Here is a 17,500-nt window from a genome sequence, read left to right as displayed (position 1 = left end):
GATAAACAGCGAAATAATCGACTCTCAAAAAGCTGCAATTTTGAACGGACAAAGGAGAGAGAGAGAGAGAGAGAGAGAGAGAGAGAGAGAGAGAGAGAGAAGAGAGGCATGAAACCTGTGCAGAGGAAGTCAGGCTCGATTCAGGAATGCCGGACAACGGACGGCGGCATCTTGATGATGCTCAAAACCCTGTTGGTCAGATATAACGGCTCTTTGCCTTCTCTGCTCTGAGAGAGAGAGAGAGAGATGAGACGAGAGACCCCGAGAGAGACCCGAGAGAAGAGACCCGAACCTGACGATTTCTCTCCTTCCTCGACTCGCCCGTTTATTGTTCCCGAAATTTTCCTCAATTCTTTACTCGCTACACTTCTAACATGACAGATTAGACTGCTGGGCAAAGTTAAACAATCATTAAATTCAATCAGACAATCTATTTACAATGAAGCAGTGGACGCAGTAATAAATATTAACCACCACCACCAATACTACTACTACCGCTACTAAGATCAATCATAATCATATAAGCAATAACAAGTCACTTTACAATATCCAACTAGCGCAAAATTCGTGAGAGACCCCAGAAAAGAACACTGCAAGTAACAGTGATTCGTGTGAAAACCCTGGAGGGAGGGGGAGAGAGAAGGGGGGGGGGTCAGTAAGTGCGTGTGTGTGTGTGCAAGGAAGGGAGTGTGCCCGGACTCGGGGCATGAGAGGGCGGAGTGACACGGGGCTAGGGCAAAAAAGCCCGGGAGAGGGCGGAGGTCAGGTTATATAACGGGTGTAGGCGCTCCAAGCGGGAACGTTCAACCTAGAACTAGGCAGAGGAGAGAGGGTCTGAGGCGTGTAACTGTATTAGTTATTTGTGGCAGACTTTTATATAAGTGTCATATATGCAGTCATACCTCGTGCATGACTATGGGAAAATTTCTTGCTAGGCACGCACACGTACACATACACATAAATGTATCACTATGTGTATGTGTGTTATTATATATATATACATATAGATATGTATACCAATATATATATATATATATATATATATATATATATATATATATATACGTGTGTATTTGAGAGAGAGAGAGAGAGAGAGAGAGAGAGAGCATTACTCCTACTGGTTATACATAAATAAACTTCATAAACCATATACATACATACATCAATCATAGTTGCAGAACGCAAACAACATCCATTACAATAACGTAAACATCATTCTCTTTCATCACACTACAAAAAAAAATACTCATGCAACTGTGTCCCTTAAGGCAAGATGACCCAACAAACAAAAAAAAACCGACGATTTCCTAAAGCATTTCTCACAATTCAGTTTTCTATTCTCTCGTTTCTTTTTATTCTCTTTCGATATTCAACGCCCAGTTCATTTCCTTCTTCCTTCATCTGTGATAACCGGTACATCCATCCTAACGGTGTCGCTAATCTCATGCAAAAATCGGAAAATCATTTTCATTTTGCCTACTCCACATTTTACATTATCCGTCCAGCCATCACTTGCCAGTGTTTGTGCAAATCATGTAGACTGTATCGCATCCACGATGCTTAAGCTATTGTTTACAACGGCACTGGCTCTGCTTATTGCGTCATCTGGTCTGTACTTTAATCCAACAGGAATTCGGAAGAACGGATTTGCATATTGGCAAGGTGATGATTTGTCAAATTCTAGGAGAGAGAGAGAGAGAGAGAGAGAGAGAGAGAGAGAGAGAGAGAGAGAGAGAGAGAGAGATGGCATCACAACATAAATAACCATCTACGTCAAAAAACAAAAAAAATTGCAGAAATTGTATATATATATATATATATATATATATATATAGATATATATATATATATATATATAGATAGAGAGAGAGAGAGAGAGAGAGAGAGAGAGAGAGAGAGAGAGAGAGAGAGAGAGAGAGAGAGAGAGATTTCAATGGCATCACAACATATACGTATATAACCGACAAATTTTAAATGAAAACTACAGATTTATGACGAAGACGAATTACCTCCACTGAGAGAGAGAGAGAGAGAGAGAGAGAGAGAGAGAGAGAGAGAGAGAGAGAGAGAGAGAAAGAAAAGTAACTATTCCTCGGGTTTTCCCACTCTCCTCGTTTTCGCTCACTTTTGATTGGGGGCTTCAGGACGTCCCACTCAGTCTTCCAAATGGCGCCTTCAAGGTGATTCCAGCCCACGAATCTTCTTCTCCAGGATTTCTGGAAAGCTCGAACCGGAAGCTGACTGCAACTGGAGTGACATTAAACGATGTCTTAGGTCCTGGAACTAGTGGGATTCGTAACTGGAGTGACATTTTCTGTGGTGAAATGATGTCTGAGGTCCCGGAACTACCAGGATTCTTGGAATGCGTTTAACTCTCAGGAAATCCTGTTCTGTCCTCAGGATTTCTCATGCGATTAAAATAAAAACAAGGCGTGATCCGACCTGAAGCTTACTTGGATGCGGTAAGATTTTTCCCCTCGTGCGTAAGTTGTAAACATTATATTCCTAACTTGAAGTAAATTATTACAGGCTGCTCTATGAGCAAGAGCCCTTGCTGGCCTAAAGCCAGCTAAATCTAAACAAACAACACATAAATTAAAGCATGCTAAAATCTATGGTTAAATAGATCCTTGTTTCACCAACGAAATTAAAATAAAGACGCTATATTTTATTAGAAATAATTGTTCTGTACTGTTTAACATGCACATTATTTATTTTTGACATTTTCATTCTAATAAATAAATCATAAATATCCTCTCCTAAAATTCCTGTATCTTTAACTCAACACGAAACACCTTTTCCAGAGCTATTTAGGCTCTTCCGTAGGCCTTTCCTATCCCCCAAAATGAGAAACTGTTATTCAGCAGTGTCTATTCGTAATAATGACAGTATATAATTACCTTTAACACCTACTAACGTAACCTTTCCTTTAGATTTGTCTTTGCTTATGGGTCAGCGATACTGTCTTGAGGAAAACCTGATTTAGCGATGCAATTCTAAATACTAATGAGTTGATACGCCTATGTAAGTACACGAGGAAACATAAATACACAGGAACATTCTCTCCTCTGTCTCTATCGTTGCATCTTTTCGGCAGAATGATAATTTATAATTCTGTTCAGTCAAGTTTCAGCTTCTCTCTCGCCTTCCTTTACCCTTGGCACGCTACCCACCCGGAAACACGTTTCTCTCTCTGCCTCTCTCTCTCTCTCTCTCTCTCTCTGGCATTACAGGTCGCATGTGTAGGCAGTGACGTCCAGGCCCGTACCCAGAGGTTTTAAGGGGGGGAGTGAGGTATTTTTCCCAAAAACTGTACCTTTTCTTCTATGTCACTGCATATATATGTATATATCATATTCCTATTATCACTCTTGTATTGCCTACTACTAAAGAATGATGTTAATACTTGAAAACAAAATTTAATAAAAAAAATACTTGCCAAAAAACAAAAGCTTGTTATTTATTACTTTGTAAGCACAGTTCATTGAAATTGATAGTCACAAGAGATATGGACTTCCATAAACGTCGGGGGGTAGGGGGGTCGTTCGACCTCCTCGGAACCCGCCCCCCCTCCCCCTCTGGTACAGACCTGCACGAGCGCGCCAAGGCGCTAACCAACATGCGCAAGACAGGCGCCGTGGCTTATTTCGTGTCTTCAATTCCCAGTATTCGAGACAACATGTCTGTAATTACCGACGGTTTCCAGATGTTTTAGATATTTCAAGTCAGTAATTCCCAATACCTGATACCCTTCAGTAATGACAAATAGGTTCTTTAGTTTTTGGTGGCTTTATTGAGTTTAAATCCACATACGTCAGATATTGCCTAGGCTGCTTGGTCAGTCAGAGAGTGGCGGTCCATACCAAATCTCCTGCTACCTTGCAAACCTAACTAAAATTACAGGGGCAAGAACCCTTTCTGGCATCAGGCCGACTATAAATGCAAGCCACCTGAACAAACACAGGTGGGTTCCTATAGTGTTCCAACGTCCGTCTGTCTGTCTGTCTGTCTGTCCTTTCAACCTCCCTCCCTCCTTCTTTACCCAAGTTCAGGTAGAGTTCCTTGAGGTCACCCGCCAACCTTTTGTTAAGTGGCGAGTGTGGGTTGTGCGGTGGTGTGTGTTTGTGTCTCTTGTTAGCGTGGGTTGTGTTAAGGCTATTGGAGATGTCGTGGGATATTTGGAATTGCCGGTGAAGGAGTTCGTGTGCTGCATAATACCTAATATGTGAAACATGCATGTGCAAACACGCACATTTGTGTTGTGTATACTCTTCATTTATACAAACACACACATGAACATATACACAGATATATATTAATATATATATTAATATTATATATATATATATATATATATATATATATATATATATATATATAAACATACACATACACACACATAAACCCTCGAGCCCGGGCCTCTCCTATCAGCAAAAGGTTACGAGAGGACGTGTGGGATCTGTGTTCTTGAATTGTTAGCGACACGGTGCCAATGTAACCTCGGGCACTTCATGGAACCGAAATTTGGCCGACAAACACCTTGAAGGCTTCGGGTTATTTTGCCGGTTTTCGTATAATAATAATAATAATAATAATAATAATAATAATAATAATAATAATAATAATAATAATAATAACTGCTGTTTCTACAGCATTAAGCTTGTACAAAATATTCTGTGTTCATCTATTATATTCTTCTCGTCTGCTGGAATAATATAATATAATAAAATAATAATAATAATAATAATAATAATAATAATAATAATAATAATAATAATAATAATAATACCACATGCTCATCATACCTTGTACGCGAGTACAAAAATAACATAAATGTTTATAAAAAAAAAAAAGTTAAAATTGTTTCCTGATGTGTAATATCTAGAGTTCCTTCTTTAGCATATGCTCCCTCTATCAATTGAAAACTTCTATTGTTCAAAGGGCATAATTTTCTCTATTTGAAAAACGTCAATATCAAAATTCGCTCTTTTTAACGGGTATCAAGGCTGACCTGGGCATCTACGCCCTATATAGTCTTTCCAAAAAGGAGACAGACTACAAGGAAACGTAAAAAAAAAAAAATATCGCTAAACACAAGTAAAAGACAACATTACCTACAGCAAGAAAAATCGAAGAAAAAGACTATCACACAACACGATGATATGTAAAACCCCTAAATTCATTTGGAGGTAAGACTGTACGATTCAGACAATGATTTTGCAAAGGACTACACATTCTCAGCTTTCTAAAACGTCTATTCTGATTATTCTCAAATTTCACGACCTTCTTCAGGACAGCTACAATAAACGTCCGTCTTAAGCATTGCAACAGAACAGGTAACTTAAAAATGGGCACATAACGGGTCTTTCTCAATGATAACCACAACGTCGTTATACTTACACTTTAATAATAATAATGACCAACTAGATCCCTCTTAAGGTTAGCTGTTGATCAGGTCTTACGAAATGCTCCAGAAACGCTTTGTTGAGAATATATCCATCAGAAGACGAATAACAGAACAATGGTGTCTTAAAGTCATTTACAGAACAGGGCTTCTTCTCTATTATAAATATAATAATTAATAATAATAATAATAATAATATAATAATAATAATAATAATAATAATAATAATAATAACAATAATATTAATAATGTAAAAAGAAACAAACAAAATTACTGAGTATAACTTGCTTACTTATATTTACATATTATTTTACTAAAAAATAATATGTAAATACAAGTAAACAACTTACACTCAGTAATTTTGTGGGTTTCTTTTCACATCTTCGGAAGAAAACTAAAAGAAGTTTTTGTTTTTGTTTGAATAATAATAATAATAATAATAATAATAATAATAATAATAATAATAATAATAATTAATAATAATAATAATAATAATGGATAAACAAATCCACAGTTATATATATGTACATAATATATACTCAAATATAAATCTGTACACAAAGCCTTCAGGAAACTGTTCGAACAGTTACCGAAAGCTTTCAGTACAGCTTTACCTTTAGATAAATAAATAAATAAATATATATATATATATATATATATATATACTATATATATATATATATATATTATTCATTATTAAGGGTGTTTTAATTAATTAATAATAATAATAATAAAAACAGATTATTCTCAAGACCACCTTCAGAAAAAGGCCCACCCTCGATAGCAGACATCCTTGAAGACAAAAAGACAATGACAGCGACTTGGCCCCTTACCCACCCATACCCTTGGCGACCGCCCTTCTAAAAAAGGCGTTAGGCTAAACGAAGGCGTTCACGCCCACCAGTTACTACAGGAAAAGGGCGTCGCAGCAGCAGCTCCGCCACGACCTTGGCTGTCTAATGATGTCATGAGATGGTGATGACCTTTGATAATAATGAAGTTTTTCATGACGTGGTACCTTATGAACATATATAAAAAATATAGTATATATATATATATATATATATATATATATATATATATATATATATATATGTGTGTGTGTGTGTGTGTGTGTGTGTGTGTGTGTGTGTATGGTATATGCATATACATACATACACATATATGTATATACACATACATATCTATATATACATATATATATATATAATGTGTGTATATATATACATACATATATATGAATGAGTCTAAGAACTCTTCAAATGATTTCAAAGTAAAAAAAAAAATACCAATATTAACCCTAATAATACCTAAATATCACAACACCTTACAAGAGGGCATATCTGGTTTGAAGTGTGTTCTGTATTCAAACTCCCATTGAGGCCATCCTGCTTTTAACCTTGACAACTCTCAGCTGAATAAAAATCTACAATAATCTTATTAATAAACGAAGTATACTTAAAATATAGTTTGCTTTTCCGATTAAAAACAAAACCGTCTCATTCCACTGAGTATGAAGCAGATAATACCGTGCGCTTCCCTAACAAAATAATAGACTAGTTCTGCAATTTTGCTCCTGGCTTGCAAAACGAGTTGCTACATTAAAAATTAAAAAAAAAGCACTATCGCAAAAAAAGAGAGCAAATTTGCTCTCAGCATTCTTGCAACTTCTTTTTATCAATTTTTTTCTCTACTCAATCTATCCTTACCATCTGATTCACCAGCTGCCTAACTCTTAAAGTCTTTTTGCCTCGAGGAACTCTCAAATCGACAGATCTTTTACTAATCAAAACTACACAGAAGTTACCACTGGACTACATTCTTTTCAAGGATCTGTGATATAAAGTGAGTTCTCCAGTACAATTAGAACTACAATGTAGTATATATATATATATATTATATATATATATATATATATATATATATATATATATATGAGTCATATCACACTACCTTGATTCATATACATACATCGAGCTACAAATGTCCTTTACTATCTAATCCGCTCTACATCAGAATTAATATATTTTCATATATTTTCATATATGTTAACCGAATTTCTTATCGACTAAAAATTCCCCTTCAGCTACTATATATGAAAATATGTTAATTCCGAGGTAGAGCGAATTAGATATTAAAGGACATTTGTAGCTCGATGTATATATATATATACATACAATTATATATGCACGTATAGTATATATTTTAATATATACAGACCATGCACACCTAGCCAAGAAATGTATCTATTAAAAAAAAAAACTCATATTTAGGAAGGGAGAATCTATTGAGTGATATAAGGCGTATAGTATACACAGAGGTCACTCCTACTATTACCGTTCTCTCTATAACAAATAATACACCTGCTACTAACGCTGTGATTATTTATGATGATAACCTGCTTTCAGAGAAACAACACAGCAAGAGAGTGAGAGGTACAGGAAACCCGTCGCAAAAGGAGTGAAAGTTTATGAAAAAAGATACGAACAAAAGAAAGATATATACTAACTGTTACGTCATGAGAGTACGATTGGCGTAAGCTGGCTACTAAGTATAAACATCAGCCAGAGAATTTGGTCTACTAAGTATAAACATCAGCCAGAGAATTTGGTCTACTAAGTATAAACATCAGCCAGAGAATTTGGTCTACTAAGTATAAACATCAGCCAGAGAATTTGGTCTACTAGTATAAACATCAGCCAGAGAATTTTCTAGACCATTCCAGGTAACCAAGAAATTAGTATATATTACAATAACAAGTAGACATTCGGAATTTCTTCACTGATTTTCTAAATGAAGCGACAAATATAACCAAGGTCCGGATACAATAAGAAATCGATGACCACAATGCGTAAATGAAAAGATTATATTGATGATTCAAAATTGGTAATCGTTACCCAAGATATTAAGGGCTATACGTTAAAAAATTATTATATATTCCAATATCAAGGAGACATCCGGAATTTCTTCACTTTTTTTCTAAATACTCTAATGAAGCGACAACTAACCAGGGTCCGGACACAATAAGAAATTGATGACCACAATGCGTTAAACAAGAGATTATATTGACGATTCAAAAGGCAATAGTTAATTGTTTAACCAAGATATTAAGGGATTTACATTAAAATAACTAATCCTAAAATCATTTCAGTATAATACCAAATAAGCAACCTCCAAAATACAGGTGAATCAACCTATATAATTTAAATGTCACAGGCGCCCTAATTTCCTTGTTGCAAGGACAGGCTTGATTTATTGCCATCCACACCTCACCACGCAAAAAAAAAAAAAAAAAAAAAAAAAAAAAAAAAAAAACAGAAGGAAAAGCTTTCACTTATGCTCAGACTCATTACATTAATTACCTCAAAAACAAAAGAGCATCAGGCCGCTTAAAGGTAAGACTTAATAACCTCTGGCTGCAATAAACTTGAAACTTGTTCTTTAGCTACAAACCTAACTCTATCAGTCTGTAGTACACACACACAAACACACACACACACACACACTGCACAAATCTTACTATGAAATTACTTTGTCCCTTTCGAGATGCGAACAACGTCCTATATATATATGTGTTGTATTGATTAAAAGGTACATTCTGAGAAATGGCTCAGGTCACAGGCAATATTTCTCTCTCTCTGTCTGTCTCTCTCACACACACACACAGATATCTATCATATATATATAATATACTATATATATATATATCTATATATATATATATATATATATATTATATACGTAATGAATAACAACAAAATACTCAAATTTAAACCGTTACCATGGTCGAAGGTACAATATTTTTCTACACATGAGTTACGGTAAGTTAGCAAAGATAACTCAGCTCTGTAAGAATATAATATTCCACGGTAAGGCCACGCCCCCATGTAATTCTGAAATATGATACCAGGACTAATCTTGTGTTGGAAACGACACCATAATACTGACAGCATAAACACATTTGCTTTACCGCTGGGCGCTCCATTGGCGAAGTTGAGCAATACTGGGTCTGTCTAAAGCTTGGATGGGTGACCACCCAGAACAGACAGAGGCCGTAGACATGTACGCCCCTCTAGCACCTATGAGACAAGACCTCCACCACCCACTCTAATGGAGGAGGAGAGAGAGAGAGAGAGAGAGAGAGAGAGAGAGAGAGAGAGAGAGAGACGACCCTCTAGCACCTATGAAACGAGACTTCTACCATCCCTTCTAAGTGGAGAGAGAGAGAGAGAGAGAGAGAGAGAGAGAGAGAGAGAGAGACGAGAGAGAGAGACGCCTTCTAACACCTACGAGACAAGACTTCTACCATCCCCTCTAAGTGGAAAGAGAGAGAGAGAGAGAGAGACGAGAGAGAGAGAGAGAGAGAGAGACGCCCTTCCCTTTAACACCTACGAGACAAGACTTCTACCATCCCCCCTCTAAGTGGAAAGAGAGAGAGAGAGGAGAGAGAGAGGAGAGAGAGAGAGAGAGAGCCCATTCTAGCATCTATGCCTCAAGACTTCTACCATCCCCTCTAAGATGGAGGAGAGAGAGAAGAGAGAGAGAGAGAGAGAGAGAGAGAGAGAGAGAGAAGCCCTTCTAGCATCTATGCGACAAGACTTCTACCATCCCCTCTAAGTGGAGAGAGAGAGAGAGAGAGAGAGAGAGAGAGAGACGCCCTTCTAGCACCTATGAAACGAGACTTCTACCATCCCCTCTAAGTGTGGAGAGAGAGAGAGAGAGAGAGAGAGAGAGAGAGAGAGAGAGAGAATCACTTCAGCCACATCTGTTACTTAATTAACAGCCTTGAGTTTTTACACTCAAAGACTTTGCAGTACGTGACCGTCATAACATACAACCCGCTGCTGTTGTAGCCACAAAACGGGACGATTGATACGAGCCTTCTGTCAACACAAAGAACTACAATCGTGAGAAGAAGCGGTTTTTTTTATCTCTAAGAAATTACCGGAAAAACTTATCATAAAAAGGTCCAGTCAGATAAAGAGACCAAATAACTTGATTCAACTGAATAAGTCGACGGGGAGTGTGAAGATCCACCTAGCGTCTCGATCTAGCGCAAACCAAAAGTTATTATATTGGAAAATATCAAAATAATTTATTGCAACGAAAGCTAGTATTTAAATAAGAACCTGCGTAACCTTTATACAAGTGATAATATGTCGAAAACACCTAAGGAAGGTCTTCAAATATCAGAATTACGAATGCTGACCTTTGATATCTGTTTAATACGAAATAACATCATATGATACTATTGGGTTACTAACAAAAATGATGTGCATTCTCTCTCTCTCTCTGCTTTCTCTCTCTATCTCCTCTCTCTCTCTATATATTTTATAGATTATATATATACAATATATATATAATATATAGATATATTTATATTTATATTGACATATATATATATAATATTTATATATATAGCTATATATAGATATATATAAAATTCCACTTACCAATCATGATAAAATGGATCAATAATTACGGAAGATCCACATGAATGCATCGTCATTAAAGCCAGTACCATACCATAGTATACGATCTTGACTCTCTCTGTACGTAATATACACGAACCCCTACTAATATCAACCCCAATTTCATATCAATCCAACGTTTCTCTTTCTCGCAGAAATTCCAAATCCATCGTCAGCATATTCCATCTACAAATAAGCCATCTAACCTGCCCTCCTGGGACGTTATCAGTGACTTAATGACGTGAAGTCAGCCAACGCGCATTCCTTCAGTATTTCGAAAGACCGACGAAGAAGTCTGTCCGTTTATTTCTCCTCTAGGAAATCCGCCTGCGATCTCAATACGTCACAGGTTGGAGACTTTCCCTTTTCTCCGTCCTTGCCACCCTCGGGTGCAGATAAAGTATTGAGGACAAATGTGATCCTCTCCAGGTAAACGAGGTTTACACCCCCAAGACGCCAGAAACCAAGAATATATAAAATCTGCTTTCGCTGACAAGGTAGAACAATGTGAATCGCTGATCATCAATTTCAACATGAGTCCCTTACCCCCTATAATGAGGTGATGCCAGGAAAATCAACACAATTTTTACTAGTCTATTCACGCTTTTTCTGAATCGCGGATGAATGTCCTGTGCAGAAATCTTCCACATCATTTGCCGTTTCACATTCCAACGCAGGATGCTTATCAGCAGAGCGCTGAACCCAAACACAATACGTCATATGGGCTATCATCTTGCAATGCAATGTTCCAAGGAATAGGATGTCAATACGCTGAAGGAAAAGCCGAGAGAAGAAAATACGAACAATAAACCAGTGGAAAATATCGCATCTTTCCCAAGATGCTCTGATACTTTTGGCATATAAAACATTTTAGTTTTACTGAAGGTCCGTAAACCATCCGTAAAATACTGTATCAAAAACTTGACAAAGAATAATGCAATATCTTATTAACAGTCATGAGATAAGTAGTTGAAGGTTACAAGATAATACTGCAAGAGTTACTTGTGTTTTAAGTTGTTACAAATCCCATCGTGGAAAACAAACTTAGAATTCTCTCTCACAATAGATTATTCATCCTCTAAGTCGATTCTATGAGTCCTGCAACTCTTCCAGAATAATCTCATGGAAGAAACTTTCCAGAATTATCTCAAGGAAGAAACTTTCCAGAATAATTTCATGGAAGAAAATTTTCAGAATAATCTCATGGAAGAAGCTTTCCAGAATAATCTCAAGGAAGAAACTTTCCAGAATAATCTCATGGAAGAATCTAATCTAGCCTACGCGTCACTGATAAAGAACAGCATGTTCTCCTTTTATTTTTCATTATATACTATTTTCGCTCACTTGGGGATTAAGCCTACATACTAATTTGTGGTTTGGTGTTGTTGTTGTTCATGTTGGGGGGTAGGGAAGCCCTATGGAAAAGCCTAAAAAGGTCTGAAAAAGGTGTTTCGCGTTCAGCTAAAGATACAGGAATTTTAGGATAAGATATTCGATTCAATTATTAGGATTAAAATGTAAAAATTAAATTATGTGCATGTTACACAGTACAGAACAATTATTTCTAATAAAATATAACGTATTTATTTCAATTTTCGTTGATGAAACAATGCTCTATTTGACCGTATATTTTACCACGTGCCCCGAGTAAGCTGGAGGTCGGCTCACGGCTTGTTCCCTTGGGTAAAAAGTAGGCCCAGAAGGCACAACCGCTTCAGTTCTCAACAAATACTGGTAGGATGAGGTCGCCAGACGTACATCCTGTCCCATAGTATAAATATATATATATATATATATATATATATATATATATATATATATATACTCAAGGGTCTTACATCTTTGCTGGTGGTCAACAATCCGGGTACAAATTCGACCAACATTTGAGCCTCTATATAAATATGCCTCCCTATGTCTCTATCCCACAATAACCTCCCATTTCTAACAAATTAATGACACCATTGATTTCCCTCTCTCAATCTCCCTTCAATCGCTTCCTCATCAGACTTCGTAGGCTAGATTACGTCTGCCAGACCCATTGTTTCTTGGATGGTAATAAGGTGAAACCGGCATCAGACCATCCGTTATATACCAAGAGCTATTGACTAAACATGCTCAATGTCGGTTCATGAAGCGTGTTCTGGTATCTTACTTCATTGTGTATTCTATTGCCAGTTAAAAAAAAATAATAATAATAGTGTACTTAGGAAGCAGACCCTCTCTCAAGTGTAACACTGCTGAAGTAGCCATTACTTTTAATAATAATAACAATAATAATAATAATAATCATCATCGCACACAGTAAGAAAAGTGATGGACTCCTAAGGAGGCAGGACGCAACCCGGAACCCCACGCTATAAATACCATCCAGTCGAATTGGAGGACTGTGATAGACCAAATAAATAAAATTAATGGACGAAGAAATCCACAGTAATGTATGGGTACAATAAAATGTTAAAATGAATCTAAACCAGAGAACTTTCTGGAATCTATTCAATTCCCCATTCGAGACTGACAAGGGGAATCACTGAACAGATTCCCGAAATCACCTTGTTTAGATTAATTTTTAATTTTATTTGTACCATTCCATAACAGCTGATTTGTTTCTCCATTTCAAGACTCATGCTGTTACGAGTATTTTTCAAGTAATAATAATAATAATAATAAAAAAATAATAATAATAATAATAATAATAATAAATACGACCAATCAACAAATTTAATTTCTTCAATAATAATAATAATAATAATAATAATAATAATAATAATAATAATAATAATAATAATAATAAGACCCTCACAATTTGAGTTCATTACATTTATTTGAAAAAATCTTACAAAATTCCTAAGTGCTTCGATAGCTCCATTTTTTTACCTGCTTACTGGAGAATGGAATGTACATAGAGAAATGCTTCAGGCATTTTAGAGATGATAATAATAATAATAATAATAATAATAATAATAATAATAATAATAATAATAATAATAATAATAATAATAATAATAATAATACAGACATTTTGAGCACCCTTCTGTTCAAAAGGTAACTTTTACTAACCATAAACGCCACGTTTATAATAACAGTACTAAATATAATATGACTTCAAGCGTTGCAATTGTGTATGAATAATACTGTGATATCATCATTATATCTAGTATGGTTGCACGAACTCAAGATCACATGATGAAGACAGAAGATGAATTTTTGCAAGAGGGCGGCTTTCATCGTTTGTAAAAAGACTGCTTTCTGTAAGAAGTCTGAAAGCATACATTCTGATTTTTTATTAGAAGTATGAAAGCATAAATTCTACTTTTTTGCCAGAAGTTTGAAGGCCTAAATTCTACTCTTTTATCACAAGTCTGAAAGCAGAAAGCAAAAATTCTGCTTTTTTATCAGAAGTCTAAAAGTATAAATTCTGCTTTCTTTCAGAATTCTGAAGGCATAAATCTTGCTTTTTATCAGAAGTCTGAAATTAAGCAGATTATTATAATAAATATATATATATATATATATATATATTATATATATATATATATATATATATTATATATATATATATAAACAGTATAAAATTCGATATCCTATTATATGGTTATACAAAAGGACAAAAGGGCCAATCCACTTTCGGCGTGCACAGGGTCCTTGCTTGTCGACCACAATGCAATTTACAGTCTGACAACAATGAGTTTGTATCCATTAGTTTCCGATGGTTAGTGACAATAGTCAGTTATCCGCTACACGAAGGAGGTTGATGTGAAGATCGACCCAGACAGAAGACAATACCTTCTTTATATATATATATATATGATAATATATATATTATATAAAATATAATATATATATATAAATATATATATTAATATATAGTATATATATGTATATATAGATACGTTAAACCTTGATTTCAAAGCGAATTCTTCGAAGGAAACTAACAGTTTTTTCGCTGACTCGGGGAGTAGGCCTACAAACTACTTTGTTGTTGATGATGTTATTGTTACGGGGGTGGGGGGGGGGGGGGGGTGAGAAGCCTAAACTAAAAAACTTCTGTAAAATGTTTCGCCTTGAGTTAACGATACAGGAATTTTGGGACAGAATATTTATGATTTATTCATTAGAATGAAAATGTGAAAAATAATTATTTTGCGTATCACACAGTACAGAAAAAACCATGTCTATTATAATATAGCGTACTTATTTTACTTTTCGTTGGCGAACACTAATAATAATAATAATAATCTCACCACAACGAACGTATTTAAAAAATTTATCACAATATAAACGATATACCTACTATTACTTCTTCTACACCACGATTTTAAAGCTTTAAGTTACCGAACAATATTATAAGATTCATAAAATATCTAAACTTTAAGAACCTATTCCATGGTTCTTCGGAAAAAAAAAAAAATAATCATAGACCCCACAGAAAAAAAGGGAGGCTTAAATAGGAAGGGTTCGTTGGTACTTATGGTTCAGAATTTTGGACCAAGGTGGCCTTATGCCAGTAGAGGCATTTACCTATTGAAAGACCGTAAGTAAGCTCAAGTGCTGAAGGGTAGGAAGGAGCCTAACCAACAGAGACCTATATACTCATTTAAGTACACGCAATAAAGAACCCTTGAGCTACCAAAATAAGTAGTACATACAACAGAACCCTAGACCTACCAGGGTACGTGCAACATAGACCTACCAAAATAAGTACTACATGCAATAAAGAACCCTAGCCCTATCAAGGTATACGAACACGCAACACAAACCAACTAAAATAAGTGCATGTAATTGAGCCTTAGACCTACTAAAATAAGAACACGAAACAAAACACTAGACCTACAAAGATAAGTATATACAAAAGATCTCTATGCCTAACAAAATAAGTACGTGCAATGGAGCCATATACCAACAAGATTAGTACATGCAAAAGGAGCACTACCCTAAACCTACCATGATAAGTATATGCAAAAGAGCCCTAGGACCTACCAAAATACGTCCACGCAACATATCTAGACCTGCTAGAATAAGTGCATGTCAAATTTGCAATCAAACACAAAATTAACCCAATGATTTAACAGCATATTCTAAAACCACGTAAACAACATTTCACAACCAATATATTTAAGGTTTAAAAAGCCAAATGTATCGATTCTACTCTACCTAGCATAACCTAAATTTGAAAATTGAACCTAACCATATGAATGTGATATTAGATAGTAAAAGAAAAACCAACATATCTTGAACTTCAACGAAATGTAGTTTTTATACGTTATTTTTAAAATATGGTATCATGTGCTTATTTAAATTGCGCCAACTTAAACCTACAGTTAGGTAAATCATAATTAAATGCCTTACCGTTAAAAAAAAAAAAAAAAAAAAAAAAAAAAAAAAGTTAAATGGTTGGTTAACTTCAGCCTACAGTGGAATTATTAAATTAAAATTCTACGGTTGGTTTCCATCCCGCAGTGAAATTATTAAATTAAACTTGAATTAAATAAAAGGCAATGGTCTGTTAACATCTCACTAAAGTGAAATTAAATCAAATGGCAATCAATTGCCGATAAAGGAAAACGTCAAATGGCAGAAAGACAAAATCCGTTATAAATATAATATACATTAGATGATTCAGAACCTTGTAATGTATAATAATTATAATGAAAAAAATACAAACATATACACAGCTATTAACTTGCTACATTAGATATATATATATATACTATTATACACACACACACACACACACACACACACACACATATATATATATATATATATATATATATATATATATATATATATATATATATATATATATATATATATATATACCCTGAATATAATAAAAATACAAACATACAAATTGCTTTTAACCTGCTACTTTATTATATATATCATATATATATATATATATATATATATATATATATATATATATATATATATATATATATATATATATATATATATATATATATATATATATATATATATATATATATATATATATATATACATATTCCTCTCCCGCGAGATCCCGCTAGGCGGAGTCCCTACTAGGAACTTCAATGCGGTGGTGGGGGGGGGGGATGGATTGGTGGCGGGGGAGGGGAGAAGGGGGTTAGCACCCCACCTCCCAAATCCTCACCTTTAGTTGATCCAGCCAGAACTGCCGTTGACGATAATATCATCAAAATCAAGGCTCCTCCTCCTCGGCCCTCCATCATCCTCCGTCTCGACACAGTAGATAGTATCCCCGAAAATGGCGAGTATCCCTTGGGAATATTTTTACAAGATTCCTTCACTCATAGACGCAAATTTTGAGCAGATGTGGGGGTGAGAAAGAGTGCAACAACGAGAGGGAATTTCGACGCACTACCGTCACGTCACACCGTCAATAGGATACTGAGAGAGCGTTGCGTAGGCAACCCTCTTCTTCAAGGTACCTGGAACTGGAAGTGTCGCCCACACGAGGTCTTCCGCGCATGCGCGCGCCTCTGAGCTGATCTCATGGCCGTAATGTGCAGGGTGTCCATAAAGTCCCGGTACCATTACAAGTATTTATTGCTCAGAATGGTACTGGGACTTTATGGACACCCTGTGTATCTGGTGTTGGACCATGGTTAGGTGTTAAAAA

At 35.4% G+C, this 17,500-nt stretch overlaps 1 protein-coding gene across 1 annotated transcript in view; it reads right to left on the bottom strand.

Moving 5' to 3' along the window:
- LOC135223462 (uncharacterized) overlaps positions 1-17,282 on the bottom strand; it is a 154,338-nt gene extending 137,056 nt beyond the window's left edge. Inside the window, exon 1 of the mRNA XM_064261883.1 lies at positions 17,012-17,282. Coding sequence (XP_064117953.1) covers positions 17,012-17,090 — 79 coding nt within the window. The 5' untranslated portion in view covers positions 17,091-17,282. The remainder of the gene's footprint in view (positions 1-17,011) is intronic.
- Between the last annotated feature and the right edge of the window lie 218 nt (positions 17,283-17,500).

This window comes from Macrobrachium nipponense, chromosome 10, assembly GCF_015104395.2.
Source record: "Macrobrachium nipponense isolate FS-2020 chromosome 10, ASM1510439v2, whole genome shotgun sequence".
NCBI lineage: Eukaryota > Metazoa > Arthropoda > Malacostraca > Decapoda > Palaemonidae > Macrobrachium > Macrobrachium nipponense.
The sequence above is the reverse complement of the archived record's forward strand: the minus strand, read 5'-3'. Positions and strand labels throughout refer to the sequence as shown.